This window comes from Raphanus sativus, chromosome 7, assembly GCF_000801105.2.
Source record: "Raphanus sativus cultivar WK10039 chromosome 7, ASM80110v3, whole genome shotgun sequence".
Taxonomy (NCBI): Eukaryota; Viridiplantae; Streptophyta; class Magnoliopsida; order Brassicales; family Brassicaceae; genus Raphanus; species Raphanus sativus.
This window is the reverse complement of record NC_079517.1, coordinates 1,278,246-1,294,913: the sequence shown is the minus strand read 5'-3', so window position 1 is coordinate 1,294,913 and position 16,668 is coordinate 1,278,246. Positions and strand designations below refer to the sequence as shown.

Here is a 16,668-nt window from a genome sequence, read left to right as displayed (position 1 = left end):
AAAGAGAACTCAAATCGAGTCTGATAACACTACCTCTCTCCATTTCACACATGGGCAGTTGATGTCGGTGTGTGGGGTCTAATCCAACCACCAACCATTTTTCTGACCACACAAAGGGGCAAAATAATATCAGTACTCTTGGAAACAGGGGAAAGAGATCATCCCAAATTAATACAATATTAGCTCCAAAAAGGAAGTATATAATAAGAGCATTTGGTCCGTCCATCCCTCAAAATATATTAATAAGACACAGAAGTAGGTAGACAGACAGACAGACAGACACACACACAAATCTAAAGAGAAAAAATGGCAAACAGTGGTGAAGGTAAAGTGGTGTGTGTAACAGGAGCATCCGGTTACATCGCTTCTTGGCTTGTCAAGTTCCTCCTTAGCCGTGGCTACACCGTCAAGGCATCCGTCCGCGACCCCAGTTCAGTACCACTCTTCTCTTCTCATCTAGGGTTCCAAAGATTTTTTTCATGGATTTGAGATAAGTTTATGATAATGGAATTTTAGATTTTGGGTCGATGCTATGTGCTTGGATTCTCTATCTTGTAATATTCTGAATAATTCTCACCTGTTTGGTGTTTTTTCCAATGCTACATCTTAAATATCGATGCTTCGGATGATCCCTTGATCCCCTTTTGTGTCTCTGCTAGTTGCAAATCACTTTTATTGTTGTTGTTAATTCTTTCATGATCCATTTCCACCCTTTTTAGGTGATCCGAAAAAGACACAACACTTGGTTTCGTTGGAAGGTGCAAAGGAGAGACTTCACTTGTTCAAAGCAGATCTTTTGGAACAAGGATCGTTCGACTCTGCTGTTGATGGATGCGAAGGTGTTTTCCACACTGCCTCCCCGTTTTATCATGATGTCAAAGACCCGCAGGTTTTTGATCCTTCCATCACCTCAAAACTTGTTTTTCATTTTCTGATGATGATGATCTTACTAACTTTCTTTGTATCTTCATTTTTAGGCTGAACTTATTGAACCTGCTGTCAAGGGAACACTTAACGTTTTGAACTCGTGCACCAAAGCATCTTCTGTCAAAAGGGTTGTTGTTACCTCCTCCATGGCAGCCGTTGCTTACAATGGTAAACCACGCACACCTGATGTGACCGTCGATGAAACTTGGTTTTCTGATCCCGAGATTTGCAAGACTTCAAAGGTGTGTGTGTTTCAGTTTTTTTAGAAAAAGACAAACCTTCTGTGATCTTGGTTTATCTATTATAGACTTGTCCCTTCCATTATGCTGAATAAATGCCGGTAACCTTATCATCCCAACTTGTTTGCAAATGGGATTCAGATGTGGTATGTTCTCTCCAAGACTTTGGCCGAAGATGCTGCTTGGAAATTCGCTAAAGAGAAAGGCTTGGACGTTGTAATGATCAACCCGGCAATGGTGATCGGTCCTCTCTTGCAGCCAACTCTGAACACGAGTGCTGCTGCTATACTAAACTTTATAAATGGTAAGACAAATGTTCTAAAGACTTTTTTTCTCAAATGTTAGAGATCCCGTTTGCGACTTCCCTCTGTTTATTTAATCCCCCCTATACACAGGTGCAAAGACATTTTCCAACGCAACCTTTGGATGGGTTAACGTAAAGGACGTAGCCAATGCACACATCCAAGCATATGAGATCCCTTCAGCTAACGGACGTTACTGTATGGTGGAGAGAGTTCTTCACCACTCTGAGATTGTGAACATTCTGCGTCAGCTTTACCCAAATCTCCAACTCCCTGAAATGTAAAGAAGAACATTTCTAAATAGAATCTGAACTGGTTTTTGGGTCTTGTTCGGTTTCTAAAGCTGTTGTTTCATTATTAACGCAGGTGTGCGGATGAGAATCCGTATGTTCCGACTTATCAAGTGTCCAAGGAGAAAATAAAGAGCCTTGGCATTGACTACATACCCTTGGAAGTTAGCATCAAGGAGACAGTTGAGTCCTTGAAGGAGAAAGGTTTCATTAACGTCTGAGAATGCATTTGAACCAACCGGATACAAACATCGTACTTTGGTGGTGTTTTTATTAGTATGTTTTTGTTGGTTCCATCAAAACTTATAATAAATTAAGCAATAACCTTTGTAATGTCGCGACATTTCTTTCAGTTTATTACAATTGATTTCATCATCATGGTTTTCATTATGATCGTTTTATCATGAAAAAACTTGGAAACTTTCAGATACTTTCTCACCATTCAAGTGTTGTGTATATGCAGTTCCATGGTGTTTCAAATGACAAAGAAGACAGACGATGTTAAAAACAATAGAAACAAAAGAAAAAGTCGGAAAATCTAAGATAACATCTTTCATATATCGTACATAGAGCTGTCTATTCAAGTAAAAACTAAAGCAATTTGAAAACCCTGAATCTATAAAATTATTGTGGAAACCAAAGAAAAAGAAATGACAATTTTTTCAAAGAATACTGCTTTCTCTTTTTTTTTTTTTACTTTCTTTAAAGAGATACAGAAACAGACCATTTGACATTCTTAGGTCTCGCCATCTAATTGCAATGAACCGTCTCTCATTAACTTGAGGCTCAAACTGTTGAATCTCTCCCTGGAATACTGTCTTGATGCTTTCCTCCAGTCCGTCCCAGCTTTCATCATTGCTGCAAACTCTTCGTAGCTTATTCTCCCATCCTAATATCATCAAGAAGCAAAAATCAAGAGAATGACTTGTAACTTCTACTAACCACCACCAAACTAGTAGCTTTGCCATCAAAGAGAACCATTCAAAGACTTTGGGGTTACCTTGTCGGTGTCAACATCTTGCATGATGGCTGCAATAACTTCCTCACTGCTAGTATCCTCCTCATCGTTCAAAGCCTGCCTCAGCTCCTCAATCTCTATGTAATCGCTCTGGTTCTGGTCGAAAAAGCTAAAAGCCTTGTGCAAATGTTCGTCGTTCGCCATCTTCTTAAGATGCACAGATACAGCCACAAACTCTCCATAATTTAATGTCCCATCCCCATCTACATCAGCCTGCGGACACACACACACAAAAAAAAAAGAACGCTTTTCAAGTATATGTTGCTTGGTGAAGGCAATAATAATACATAGAAGAAACACAAAAGTTCAAAGATCTGAGAAGTGTTTTCTTACAGCTTCCATCAAAATCTGTAGATCAGCATCAGCCATCTGCTGCTGTCCGAGTTTATGAAGTCCATGTTTAAGCTGCTCGAGGTTTATCTTGCCCGTTTTGTTGCTGTCCATCATCTCAAACGCTTCCTTTATGCCAGCCACTTCCTCTACTGATAAGTGTTCGGCTATCACCTGAAAAAAAAAGAAGTTTCACATTATTTCTTCTAAATTAAAAAGAAACAAGGTCACCAATTTTGAACGGAGTGCCTACCCGTAGAGCTCGTTTCTTGAGCTTGTTCATAACAGAAAACTGTTTGAGCCTTGCTTTCACAGTCTCGCCGAGGGAAACATTTGGGGCCTTCTTTGCATTTTGTATCCAAGAATGCTCTGCAAAAATAGTAATATTTGTTCCATTAGTAATAATAAGATTCTCAAAACACACAGAGAGCCAAAAATGGAAAAACATACCGAGTACTTCTGCAGCGGAAAGCCGTTTTTTGGGGTCAGGTTCGAGCATCTTCCTCACAAGGTCTTTGGCAGTGTCAGAGACTCTCGGCCATGGATCCCTCTTGAAGTCAATCACTGACCTAATGATCGCCTGGGCCACCCCTTGCTCAGTCTCTTTTACAAAATCAAAAATAAAACAAATATCAAGACAAGAAAAAACTCAATAAGTGGAAGTAAATAAGCAAAATAAACTTCTAAAGAGGTCACTGGTGATGAATCATTTACTGATGAATATACTCTTGTTTTGCAGCAGATCTTTCTATTATCATTGAAGAACAAAACACCAGGCCAATACAACAAGATGGATCAAAACAAACCTGCCCAAAAGGGAGGGACACCACAGAGAAGAATATAGAGGATAACTCCAGCACTCCAGATATCAACCTCAGGCCCATAGTTTCTTCTAAGTACTTCTGGTGCCATGTAATAAGGACTTCCAACAATTTCATTAAACCCCTCACCTGTTTACAAAATCCAAAAATAAAATAAAAAATCAAGTAAACATAACAAAAATATCTATTGAAATCAATCTGAGATAGATATATACCAGGTCTAAAGAAGACTGATAATCCAAAATCTATGGCTTTAAGAGGTGAAGTCTCTTTTTTATTAGCAAATAGAAAGTTCTCCGGCTTAAGATCCCTATGCATCACTCCATTCTTATGGCACACCTACAAAAAAAAGGTTAGAAGTTATAATCATTACAAGCGGTTACACTAATGAGAGGAAACATAAAAGCCACTAGGAAGTAGGAACCTGAACAACTTCAAGGATAGTCTTCATAACAGCAGCAGCAGCACGTTCAGTATAATGACCTCTGGCAACAATCCGATCAAACAGCTCCCCTCCTTCACACAACTCCATCACTATATGCACCGCGTCATCGTCCTCGAACGCATCCTTGAGGGAGACGATATTAGGATGCTTAGGCATATGCTTCATTATCTCCACCTCCCTCCTAACGTCCTCTATGTCCACAGCCGTTCTGAGCTTCTTCTTGGAGATGGACTTGCAAGCATACTTGTCCCCGGTGTTGATATCAGTGCAGAGGTAGGTGATGCCGAACTCTCCTCGACCAACCTCGCGTCCCAGATCGTACATGAGAGATATGTCGTGTCCCGTTGGGTCTTTTAAAACGGAGAGCTTGAAGTTAGCTCCGGATCTGTTTGTTGTAGTGTAGGCCTCGCTGTAAAAAGGGTTGTTTTTGGTCTTTGGTTTGCCGTCTTTGGACTTGGTGTCGGAACCAGGGCTCGCACAGCAGTTCCCCATTTTGATAATAAAAAATCAAATCTGAGATTTTCATCAAAAGCATGAACATGTCAAACAAATCAATAAAGGTTGAAACTTTTATCAAAAGCTTCCGAATTTAGAAAGGGGAAGCTCTCTTAACTAATCACAGATCTGATGAAAGGGAAACAGACAAAAACAAAACGATCGAGAAGCTTAGCTAAAATGCGGTATCTACCAAAATGAAATGAACACATAGAATCTCTTAAGAGCAGACTTAAAGTAAAGCTCTAACCAAAGAAAAGAAGGATGCTTTGAATATAGACAGACCTGAGAGCTGAACCGGCGAGAGGGGGATGGTGAATCGGCGGATGCAACAGGTGGAGGGGGAAATGAGAAGTGGCAGAGAGAAAGGAGAAGAAGAGTCAAAGTCTCCCTCTTTCTCTCTAAGTGAGCAGTAAAAGGGACTCTCTTTAGTTTTTTTCTCTCTATTGAGGAGGAATCAGCGGATAACCCATTGCATAAAGAGACAGTCTCACACGGCGAGCCTTGTGTTTTTTTTTAAGTCTCTCTCTGTTTCTCTTTTTATTGTTTCTCTCTCTCTCTGCCCTTCTCACTAATAATACTTTTCTTACTAGGTGATAACCCGCGTCATGCGCGGAGTGAGAAAATTTTTAAAAACTATAAGTTTGAAATTATAGATATTATAAAATTCCAGAGCATACAAAAATTTAGAAAAAATTATAAAACTAAAGTCGGACGAAAATTTGTGGTTAACTAACAAATTATACATGTTTTTTAAGTTGTTAATGTATTAGTTTATTTGTCATATAGGCGGTAGAAAAAAATCAAAAAGAACCACAAGAATAAACAACATCTAATATAAAATAAAGTATGAATTTATAAAACAAAACAAAATAAATAAATGTATAAAACCCTCCAATAGCATAACATAATAAAAAAAAAATTAAAATAGAGAAAAACATAATATCTTCAAAAACTCTATGATATAATACGGGGTGGAAACTTATGTAGTGGTTTAGTGGTTTTGAGAAGAAAACAATTGTGAAGTCAATATGATAGTTTGTATCTCCTATTTATACATGCAATGGTATCTAGTTTGAAGTAATCTCCACGCAAATTAAAAATTCCACCAGATGTCGAATTATTAAATGTATTTTGTAAATGTTTGAGTAATATGCGCAAGTAATAAGTTTTGAGTAATATCAATCTCATATTTAAAGGTGATTGACAATACAATAGGAAACACATTTTGGCATCTATAATATCTTAATTTAAATCAGCTATAAATTGGTGATTGATATAAGAGTTGATCCTTTATACATGAAATGGTAATTATATAAATTAATCAATTTCGAAACTATTTATGTAAAATATTTATTATTTTTCCTATTTTGATTTGAATTGTGTGTATAACTTAACAAAATTTATTTTAAAATGTATCTAGAATTATAATTTTACATAAATAAATTAATAAGTATAATCTGAAAAACTAAATTTTATATTTAACTTAATCAAATTTATATTAAAATATTGGTATGAAATTAATAAAATATAAATATAAATTACAGTTATTTAAATATAATATAAATTTTAAAATTTTTTACTGCAGGCAAACACTTAATAGACCCGTAAATTTGAAAATTTGATTCAATTTTGCACTAATTACATCAATCTTGCACTTAATAGACCCGTTTAATACTTATAATCTGTCTTTTAAACCTTATATGATTACATGTAGTTAAGATTGTGTGATTGTTAATCTAAAAAAATTTCCAATAATAAGTATGTATTCATAACAAAATCAATCATAATGGCATGATTGATAATCAGACATAAATTTTAGAAAACATATGGTGACTAACAACTGTTATAGAAGAAACATTGAATTACACTATGGAAAGTAAGATAAATGAAATATAAGCAATAAAATAATAAAATATGAAAGGAACAAATAAAAAACAAATAAAAAAATTAAACAATTCATGTGGAAAGTGTTTTTTAAACTCTTCGTTTGTACTTTTATTAAGAGTAATAACAAAGGATATTATAATAAAGATTTGAGAAGAAGATTGTGATGAGTATATGTGCTCGAGACAACCTATTTATATACAAGATATAAAGATTGGATTTCAAATGATGAGATCATATCTGATTAATTACATAACATATTCACAAATTAATTTACCAAAATTTATGTTCCAAATTATTGCCCAAATTTCATTAACACACAAATTACCAGATTGATTTTGCAATTTGCTGTAAATAAAAAGATCTTGTCATTAAACTTAGCTTATATACAGCCACGGATCACACAAATTCAGCATTGGAAAGAAAATTTAAATTACATGTATATTGTATTGTCAAATTTGAAACGGCAATAGTTATTTATAAGAAAATGTAATTAATTGAATCAATAGGCCATTCATTTTATTGACTTTCGTTTTTTTATATGGTCAATCTCGATTAATTTTTTGAAAGTTTTTTTTGACTATTATCGATGAGAATATTAAAGATGAGAATATAATCTACATTCTTAACATGGAAACATATAATATTATGATATTGACTTTCTTTTTCAAACTATTAGAATATTATCAAATAGATTATGATTGGGGCATTGCCATTAAAATCGTTTTTAAATATGTGATTGGCAGTAGTGATTACGATATTAAATATTGACTTTCCGATCATCATTTTTGAAAGTGGTTTTTTTTTATGGACTATTTGAATAAAAAATTATCAAATATTATGGTGTGATATTAAACCATTGGTTTTTTTCATTTGAAAAAGTGTTTTTAAATCCCAAATATAATATGATTATGGTGTGTATATAATATGGTTTTATATACTATATGGTTATTGATAAAATCCCAAATATAATCAAAGTCGTAATTACAACTATAATCAAAATGGTATACTTTGCGAATTTTTTTTTTAAAAAAGTTGATTTGAATATCTATTTGATGACATATATTATTAGTAATATAAAAAATTTGTATACATAACCATGCAATATATTTAGAATTTACAACGCAAATATATTTAAAAAAATTTGTATTAAGCAATTGTTTTATTCTTGAAACATGATTTTGTAACAAATATATGATTATACTATAAAGAATCCGTAACATACTATAGTATACATAATATTCGAAACTAATAAATGTGATCAATGGCAAAAGTTGTAATTAATCTAGTAAACTAATGGTTTTTAGCTAAAATGGGTGAGAGTGATTGTAGAGTTGCCACGTGTAAATGACACTCTTGTAAATCACACATGAAGGTAAGGTTTATTTTTAAAAATGTTTCTATTTTAATATATAAGGGATTACAATATACTTATTGATCAAAGACTTTTTTGATGTTTTAAGCCCATCATCTCATATCTACTGTTTACATACGTACGTTACCGTATCAGTTATAGCCACATAGTGGTACTGCCCACTACTGAATAAATAAATTTTGATTCAGTAAAGTTGACTTGCTTACAATAATCGGCAACAGACTTTATATACATTTGTAAATTAATTAAGCTTATATGTGTTTAGAATCAATCACAAAGTTTGGTTTATATTGTAAATGTCAATCATAATGTGGAATATAATCTATGCTATTAAAACAGAATTTTTCGTATGATTATGCAGTTGATTTTTTGGTAATTACAATGCTATGTTTGCAACATTTGGAAATCTTAATTACATTGTCAATTAATTTCTACCAAAAAATCTAAACAATATGTTTGCAACATTTGGAAAGAAATCATTCTCATATATAGTCTCATTTATATTGATCTAATCTAGTGAACACCTACTATAAAAGAATCCAGGAATATGATGTGCTTTGAATTAACTATTCCATAAATGTATAAATATGTGAGTTAATCGTGTCATATAATAAATCCCATTGTTTTCTGCTATTATACGTTGTGATCATTCAACTAATAATTTTCTCAAAAAAAAAACTAACAATAATATCACGTTTCATGTACATATACGTAGAACCATATTTTTCTACATAACACTATATATAGATATAATCATTTTACAAGTTTGTATAGAACTTCTTTAAAAGTTTGTACATAACTTTTTATAAGTCTCCTTACTATTCATATGAAGACATTTATATTACTCTATAATAACTACTCATAATTTGAGCACTAAGCCAGAATCGTAGCATGTATTTTAAATATTAAAGGTTCACTAATTTTCCTATATTTGTGTTTGTTGAAAAATTATTATAAAATCCGTATAGTACACTTCATTTAGTTTTTTTAATTCAAAGTAAAACAAAATTATTATACACATTTTTCATTTTTAGTCTCATCCAATATTAAAAGATGTAATAAGAAATATGTTTTGTATTGTATTTATAAACATATCAGGTCATCAAATATTTAAACACATCATTTTATCATTATATAACGTCATCTCGAATATTAAAAAGAAGTAAATCCCGAACAAAATCTAGTCTTAAATTAAATTATATGAATCTAATAATTAGAATCGGTCAATCACATGTTCCACGTTTCTCAAATTCTTTAGAGACAAACAACATAATGTTCATAAAATCACTTTCTTAATTTGATAGAAATCGACTAATCAGAAAGCTAGACGTGGAATCGCTGCCGACCACTCTCTAGTTTACACTCCATGTCTTTCTCATAGACAACAACAAACACATGAAGAAGTCACCCTACCCTAGTGTGTAAAGCCACAACGATTCTCAAATGACTCTAGTGGTAAATTCTAGAGTAAAAAAGCTTCTTTTACCTCCCTTTGCGAGTTACCGACTCATTCTTCCCGGGCCCATAAGTGAAAAATACCGACCAGTGAGTGAGTGTGTCTAGAAGGCATCAACGACAAAAGTAGAGAGCATCTTTGCGGTCTCCTCTATTGAAAATGGCATATGGGTTTTGCTCGCTGCGTCCAACTCTCACCTCCTTATTCTCGTCTCTTGCGCCCACTCTACATTGGCGTTCGAGCTCCCTGCCTATCTCCCGCGCTTTATCAGCTTCGACTGTCCCGATGAGCTCCTCCTCCTTCACGTGGGACGACGTCTTACAGATTGGTCGGAAGGAGTCTGCGTCTACTCAAAACCCCTCCTCCGATCTCACCGAGTTTCTCGCTAAAATCGACCGCTGCAATCGCGGATCCGTAAGTCCCACTGAAACTGAATTTAAAATAAAAACGTTAGCTTTACTCTTTTTCTTTGTATAAAGTTCGAATTTTTTTAATTTTTTTTATCAGGAGAAGTTAGCTGAGTTCATACCATTTGTTGTAGATGAACAAATCGTTGGTTATATTCATAAAGGGTAAATCTTTACTCTCTCTCTCTCTCTCTTTTGCTTCAGTGATTCTAAATTTGAGTGTGTTTTTCATTATCTTGATTGCTCATTGAAAACAGATTTACGGAGTACTTGAGGGAGTTTCATGATATCTTCACGTTTTCAAAGAATGGTTCCGTATCCGTTGTTGGTGGTGACTATGTAACGCTAAATCTGATGTTTGAAAAGCCTGAAGATAGAACCAGAGCAGTTGCAGGTGTGATCAAGATCTTAGGTGACAAAGGTATCATTCCAGGCATACGAAATGAGGTATATAATAAGTTCATGTTTTTCTTTTTTTTTTTCCAAATCTTTTGAGTCGTTCATGATATGGTTGCTAGCCTCTAGGGCTACTTAATTGTCTTTCATTTGGTTGTTGATCTGTACTCTTCCTTTTCCCCCAGCTGTGTCCTGTGAAACCATCGTTTCATGCTCCCGCCGTGTTTTCGTTAGAGCGTGCTGCTGCTCCTTACTTCGGATTAAAGGTAAAACATAATCTGCACTAACCTGTTTCACCTTGTAACCATGAACACCAGGTTTATTATAGATGGTTTGCCTTGCTTGTGTTACACTAGGTGATGTTATGAACTCTGTTCTTTCTGACTGAGACATGCCTCTCTTGTTATCTGATTCAGGGTTACGGTGTTCAGATGAATGGGTATGTAGAAAGAGATGGACAGAAGTCTCTATGGATAGGTAAGAGAAGTCTCACAAAACCCACTTATCCAGGAATGCTTGATCATCTAGTTGCTGGAGGATTGGTAAAGCTTTTCTCTTCATCTTATAACTTGTTAACACGGCTGTAGAAAAAAGTATGTAACTAGTGATTATAAAATTCTGATTTTGAGGGAAAACAAAACCATAATAGCCTCACGGGATTAGCTGCGGTGACAATCTAGTTAAGGAATGTGAAGAGGAAGCTGGTATATCCAAAGTCATCGCTGACAGGTTAAGACACTGTCCTCCTCAGTCTTTTAGCAGTATGATGTGTATAGTATAGCTCTCATGTTGTTTTCAACCTGTTGCATTTTTTTTTTCTTCATTAAAGGGCTATACCGGTCGGTGCGGTTTCATATATGGATATAGATCAGTACTGTTTCAAACGTGATGTGCTGTTTTGTTATGATTTGAAACTCTCTGAAGACTTTGTTCCAATAAACCAAGGTTAGGAGTGAACCCTTGAATTGCTTATCAGAGAGAGAGAGAGATGTGCTCTACTTCTCATAGTATTGTTGTTGCAAATTACATTGCAGATGGAGAAGTTGAGAGCTTCAAGTTGATTCCAGTTGCACAAGTTGCTAATGTGATTAGGGAGACTGGTTTTTTCAAGGCGAATTGTTCTCTTGTCATTATTGATTTCCTGTTCCGCCACGGGTACTACTAACTCCCACTCCTATCTCCCACTGTTACTTATGATTACTTCAAATTTGATCTCTGATGCCAGATCAATATATGAGGATTATGTTCTATTTTGTCATGCAGGTTTATCAGACCAGAATCATCTGGTTACTTGGATCTATACCGAAGCTTGAGGAATGGTGATTGCTCATAAGGTTGGATGCTGCTATCTTTTTTTTTTTCCTATCTTAATGTTTGTAAGTAAAAATACTATTACTTACTCTGGCTATGTCATAGGCTCATCCATGTATTTATCACTCTGCATTTTTATCTAGATTCTGTTGAGTCACTTCAGGTGTCTTCATGAGCATAAACTGATCCAGGAAAGCCCAAATGAAGATTTATTTGTACTACAAACGAGCAAAACCAACAGAGATAGTTCAGATGGAAGTTGCTTAGCCAAAGAGTCTCAGTGATAATACTCCATTTGATTTAACAATAATTGTTGGGTTTTTTTTTTAAATTCTACCTCTCTGTATTGCCTTTTCCAGAAAGATACAAAGTTGATAATCTATATATAATAGCAAACTGATTTTTTTGTGATTTGATGTCATCATTTTTTTATAGGAAAAAAAAATCTGATCAAACGATTGTGTGTGTTTTAGTTTAATGATCTAATGGTTAAGATACTTTCTTTATAGAATGATCTGATGTCATAAATTTATTTTGCCAAACCACGTTTTTTTGTCGTGTTCTCCCAAACAACACATCTCTTAACCCACGAACCTTTCTACAGTCGTGTCTTTTAACGATTTGCATCTCTTAACAAGTTTATATACTGAAACTTACAAGTCTTTTATTTCGCATCCACCTATTGGAATCATAGTTTCATCATCATTCGTCATCTCTGCATTTGTATTCTGTTTTTATTTTACTGTCGCCAAACATCTGTTATTTGTTTCTCCGTTCACTACCGTCCGTCCACACACAGCCGCTGATTATGTGATTATCACAAACAGTTTGGCGAGAAAGAGCCGCTAATTAAACCAATTGTTTCTTTTCCTCCAAATAAATTTATATGATCGTCATATATATATTCTCTTATGTGCAAAACCCTACAACATAAAAAAAAGGATGAGCAGTCAAAGAGAAAGACTTCTTTCTCCTTTGATCTCTTTTATTTTATTCTTTTTCTTTCTTATTGTTCTCCTTACGTGACACTCATTGGTGTTATTGATGACGAGACGTTGTATTGTTAACGACAAGACGTGATCAATTATTCATCACCGGGACCAGTTCGTTGTCTTACAGGAACCAGTTCGTTGTCTTCCGGAGAATGCGGCCTCTGGAGTGGACTTCACGGGTAATGATGGCCGGACCAGGACGTAGTCAACCCTGCTTCGCCTGTCATCCCGTCGGAGTCGCCTAAGGGACGGTCTTGTTGCAGTAAATTGGAGGGTAAAATGTTACTTGCACATGAAGAAAATATCAAACCAAGCAATTGTACACAACAAGATTTGAAGAGTTGCTAAACAAGCTTGGAGTAAAAGAGAAACTCAATTAAGGAGGAGTGTTGATTATAATGGAGTTTCTAATTCCATAAATATTTGCATAGTTTATTTAACATTTTACCCAAAAAAAAATATATTTGCATAGTTAATAAGATTAGTAAAAATGATTTGTATTAAGTTAGTTACACATCAAGAGTTACAATTGTTCAAAGAAGAGTCATGTCTGTTGAGTTTATTAAATTAGTTATTTATCTAGAGTCATAAGAACGAAGAGACACAACTCTTGCTTAAGAGACACAACTCTTTGTCTTGTTATTTTGTATTGTTTCAAGCCTATTTATAGTGCTGTCATTGTCCATAGATTTACACAACGATTCATATTCAGTAAAGATAAGTTTTCTATAAATCCTCTGTTTTCCCTTCATTAAAACAGAGTACGTTTTGATAAACGTAAGCACCATTTTGATCAAGAAGAATCAATTTACTCCAACAGGTCTGCGGTGCCTCGGACCGTACTCCGGTTGCGTTCTCCACTGTCCGTTGCTGTTTTGTTGCAGGTTCCGGGAACAAGAGTCTGCTATGGACTGCTGAAACCAAATGTTTGTCCTTTGAATTCTAATATCAGCTAGCTAAGCTTTAATCACACCTCAGGGTTGTGCTTAGACCTTCATAGCTTTAGTGAGTCTTTTTTACCTTTTTTGTGGCTCTCTAAAGTGCCTCTGCTTTGTTAAGCAACTTAGATACACTAGGTTTTGTTTCACAACTGATTGTATCTCCCTGCTTCATTATTCAATTAATGCAAATTCACATACTTTAGCAAAAAAAGTATTCATAACCGGAGACAAAAGCATTGATGGTTAAATAAGATTTAGAGGATTCAACTGTCTTTGTCCAAAAGAAAAGAGGATTCAACTGTCATTTATTTGATTTGATGATGTTAAAGATTGATATATAAATAAATATTTCTATGGTGTGAGATGCCATAATATAGGCATGAGTATTGTACTACGCTTTAGTCTGCGTGGTGTATAGTCAGGAGTTCCAAATCACATTTGTTTGTGTGATGCGGAGGTGCACATACGTATATATGTATAGGGATGTTTGCATGCGTTATACACTACGTTGGCGACTTGGCGTTGTATATGAGAGAATCCGGGAGTTCAGGGAGGACTTATGTGTTGTGCATACTCTTATTATTATTTTTTGAAGATTCAAGTTAATTATTTCAACAATTAAAGTAAACCATTGTAATTGTCTATATGAACATTTCCAATTGTTTAAATGAATAATTGCAATTATTTAGATATAGATTCGTAACTATTTAAATGTTCCATTGTAATTTTTGATGATTAACCATTGAAATATTTGGTGATCAACAATTCTAACCAAATTAAACATCGGGAACTTTAAAACTTAACTACTACAAATTTTTATATACAAAGATATATAAATATTAGATGCAACATCACTGAAACAAAAAATAATTGAAAAAATAAAATAAAATTCAATACTTCAATATCATAGAATAAATTTCGATAAAAATATATATAATTATTGGATATTTATTTGTTTATCTGGTATCTTAATAATAACATGAAGATTTGATTATCTCGTTCTCCAATTTTTTTATAATGCAAAATTTGACAAACATTGAAATATTTTTTTCAAAAAAAAATGTATTTAGATGGAACTCGTTCATCATAAACATTTATGCTTCATAACAATCATGATTACTCATTAAATTAAATATGTTTACGGATGGACTTACGTCACCACAAACAGAGACTAAAGAACCACCTTTATCTTAGCGAATCATAAATTTTTTAATTATTAATTAGTTATATAAAATGTCCAAACTTGTGAAGATATTTGTATGGTTGACTGTAAATTTCATAGTTATAGTTTGAAAAACAATTTCATATGTATATTAAAGATGCATTTATATGTTACTCCTAATTAATTGAAATAAGCATTATTTTGAGTCTCCTAATTAATTGTATTTTGTCCTTCATGTTTCATTAGCAAATATTTTTAAATTAATGTAATTTATATTGGAAACATCTTACCGAAGACAAAGAATCCAACAAAATACGATCCAACAAAATACGACATGTTCTTAAGTTTAGTCACCAAATAGATGGTTTTTGCCTTGCTTGTGTTACACTAGGTGATGTTATTGAACTCTGATTCTTTCTGACTGAGACATGCCTCTCTTGTTATCTGATTCAGGGTTACGGTGTTCACATGAATGGTTATGTAGAAAGAGATGGACAGAAGTTTCTGTGGATAGGTAAGAGAAGTCTCACAAAATCCACTTATCCAGGAATGCTTGATCATCTAGTTGCTGGAGGATTGGTAAAGCTTTCTCTTCATCTTATAACTCATTAACACGGCTGTAGAAAAAAGTATGTACTACTAGTGATTATAAAATTCTGATTTTGAGGGAAAACAAAACCATAATAGCCACACGGGATTAGCGGCGGTGACAATCTAGTTAAGGAATGTGAAGAAGAAGCTGGTATATCCAAAGTCATTGCTGACAGGTTAAGACACTGTCCTCCTCAGTCTTTTAGCAGTATCAATGTGTATAGTATAGCTCTCATGATGTTTTTCAACCTGTTGCATTTTTTTTTCTTCATCAAAGGGCGATACCAGTCGGTGCGGTTTCATACATGGATATAGATCAGTACTGTTTCAAACGTGATGTGCTGTTTTGTTATGATTTGAAACTCCCTGAAGACTTTGTTCCAGTAAATCAAGGTTAGGACATACAATATATCGAATTGCTTATCAGAGAGAGAGAGAGATGTGCTCTTCATCTCTCATAGTATTGTTGTTGCAAATTACATTGCAGATGGAGAAGTTGAGAGCTTCAAGTTGATTCCAGTTGCACAAGTTGCTAATGTGATTAGGGAGACTAGTTTTTTCAAGGCGAACTGTTCCCTTGTCATTATTGACTTCTTGTTCCGCCATGGGTACTAATAACTCTAATCTCCAACTAATTACATCAAATTTTGATCTCTGATGACAGATCAATATTATGAGGATTTGGATCATAGCTTATAACTTATCAGAGACCACCACAACTTTTAAATGCTTCTGAAGTTATTATGTTCTATTTTTTCATGCAGGTTTATCAGACCAGAATCATCTGGTTACTTGGATCTATACCGAGGCTTGAGGAATGGAAATTGCTCATAAGGCTGGATGCTGCTATCTTTTTTTTTTCCTATCTTGATGTTTGTAATTAAAAATACTATTACTTACTCTGGCTATGTCATAGGCTCGTCCATGTATTTATCACTCTGCATTTTTATTTCAGATTCTGTTGAGTCACTTCAGGTGCCTTCATGAGAATAAACTGATCCAGGAAAGCCCAAATGAAGATTCATTTGTACTACAAACGAGCAAAACCAACAGAGATAGTTCAGATGGAAGTTGCTTAGCCAAAGAGTCTCAGTGATAATACTCCATTTGATTTAACAATAATTGTTGGGTTTTTTTTTTAAATTCTACCTCTCTGTATTGCCTTTTCCAGAAAGATACAAAGTTGATAATAATAATATTAGAAGTTGAGAGAAAAAAAGGCTCGCATGTAACGGTACACCGTTGCTTGATATCCATGTTTAGAAACAGCCTAAATCTGCTCC

General features: G+C 34.2%; 3 protein-coding genes across 5 annotated transcripts; 2 read left to right on the top strand and 1 right to left on the bottom strand.

The window, feature by feature from the left end:
- The first annotated feature begins 217 nt into the window (after nt 1-217).
- On the top strand, nt 218-2,133 carry LOC108815921 (phenylacetaldehyde reductase). The gene is made up of 6 exons (XM_018588457.2): nt 218-430; nt 720-889; nt 978-1,169; nt 1,308-1,470; nt 1,562-1,748; nt 1,835-2,133. The coding sequence occupies exons 1-6, from the start codon at nt 307-309 to the stop codon at nt 1,977-1,979; spliced, it is 981 nt and encodes a 326-aa protein (XP_018443959.1). The 5' UTR covers nt 218-306; the 3' UTR covers nt 1,980-2,133.
- A 341-nt stretch (nt 2,134-2,474) lies between these two features.
- On the bottom strand, nt 2,475-5,398 carry LOC108815920 (calcium-dependent protein kinase 8). The gene is made up of 9 exons (XM_056990658.1): nt 5,153-5,398; nt 4,352-4,885; nt 4,143-4,266; nt 3,913-4,056; nt 3,557-3,709; nt 3,360-3,475; nt 3,110-3,280; nt 2,759-2,989; nt 2,475-2,647 (listed from the first exon to the last, which is right to left on the bottom strand). Exons 2-9 carry the CDS (start codon nt 4,862-4,864, stop codon nt 2,495-2,497), a joined length of 1,605 nt encoding a protein of 534 aa, XP_056846638.1. The 5' UTR covers nt 4,865-4,885; nt 5,153-5,398; the 3' UTR covers nt 2,475-2,494.
- A 4,149-nt stretch (nt 5,399-9,547) lies between these two features.
- LOC108814312 (nudix hydrolase 20, chloroplastic) lies at nt 9,548-16,565 on the top strand. 3 transcript variants are annotated; one of them, XM_018586853.2, is made up of 10 exons: nt 9,548-9,999; nt 10,093-10,157; nt 10,250-10,439; nt 10,574-10,654; nt 15,248-15,373; nt 15,482-15,561; nt 15,663-15,778; nt 15,873-15,993; nt 16,150-16,261; nt 16,341-16,565. In XM_018586853.2, the coding sequence occupies exons 1-9, from the start codon at nt 9,745-9,747 to the stop codon at nt 16,217-16,219; spliced, it is 1,104 nt and encodes a 367-aa protein (XP_018442355.1). In that variant the 5' UTR covers nt 9,548-9,744; the 3' UTR covers nt 16,220-16,261; nt 16,341-16,565. The 3 variants fall into 3 exon arrangements, with proteins under 3 accessions (XP_018442355.1, XP_018442359.1, XP_018442356.1); XM_018586857.2 differs by lacking the exons at nt 15,248-15,373; nt 15,482-15,561; nt 15,663-15,778; ... (1 more) ...; nt 16,150-16,261; nt 16,341-16,565 and adding exons at nt 10,805-10,930; nt 11,038-11,117; nt 11,218-11,333; ... (1 more) ...; nt 11,652-11,722; nt 11,863-12,110 and having other exon boundaries at nt 9,560-9,999; XM_018586854.2 differs by lacking the exons at nt 15,248-15,373; nt 15,482-15,561; nt 15,663-15,778; ... (1 more) ...; nt 16,150-16,261; nt 16,341-16,565 and adding exons at nt 10,805-10,930; nt 11,038-11,117; nt 11,218-11,333; ... (1 more) ...; nt 11,652-11,722; nt 11,843-12,110 and having other exon boundaries at nt 9,565-9,999.
- Nucleotides 16,566-16,668: the final 103 nt, after the last annotated feature.

Bases quoted from the DNA above. Each gene is read 5' to 3' on its own strand.
- LOC108814312 (XM_018586853.2), top strand. From the start codon at position 9,745: ATGGCATATGGGTTTTGCTCGCTGCGTCCAACTCTCACCTCCTTATTC. The intron at 10,440-10,573 runs GTATATAATAAG...CTTTTCCCCCAG, and splicing joins TTCCAGGCATACGAAATGAG to CTGTGTCCTGTGAAACCATC. The intron at 15,374-15,481 runs GTAAAGCTTTCT...AAACCATAATAG, and splicing joins ATCTAGTTGCTGGAGGATTG to CCACACGGGATTAGCGGCGG.
- LOC108815921 (XM_018588457.2), top strand. From the start codon at position 307: ATGGCAAACAGTGGTGAAGGTAAAGTGGTGTGTGTAACAGGAGCATCC. The intron at 431-719 runs GTTCAGTACCAC...CACCCTTTTTAG, and splicing joins GGCATCCGTCCGCGACCCCA to GTGATCCGAAAAAGACACAA. The intron at 1,471-1,561 runs GTAAGACAAATG...CCCTATACACAG, and splicing joins TATACTAAACTTTATAAATG to GTGCAAAGACATTTTCCAAC.
- LOC108815920 (XM_056990658.1), bottom strand. From the start codon at position 4,864: ATGGGGAACTGCTGTGCGAGCCCTGGTTCCGACACCAAGTCCAAAGAC. The intron at 4,057-4,142 runs GTATATATCTAT...TTTTGTAAACAG, and splicing joins ATCAGTCTTCTTTAGACCTG to GTGAGGGGTTTAATGAAATT. The intron at 3,281-3,359 runs GTAGGCACTCCG...TTTTTTTTTCAG, and splicing joins TCAAGAAACGAGCTCTACGG to GTGATAGCCGAACACTTATC.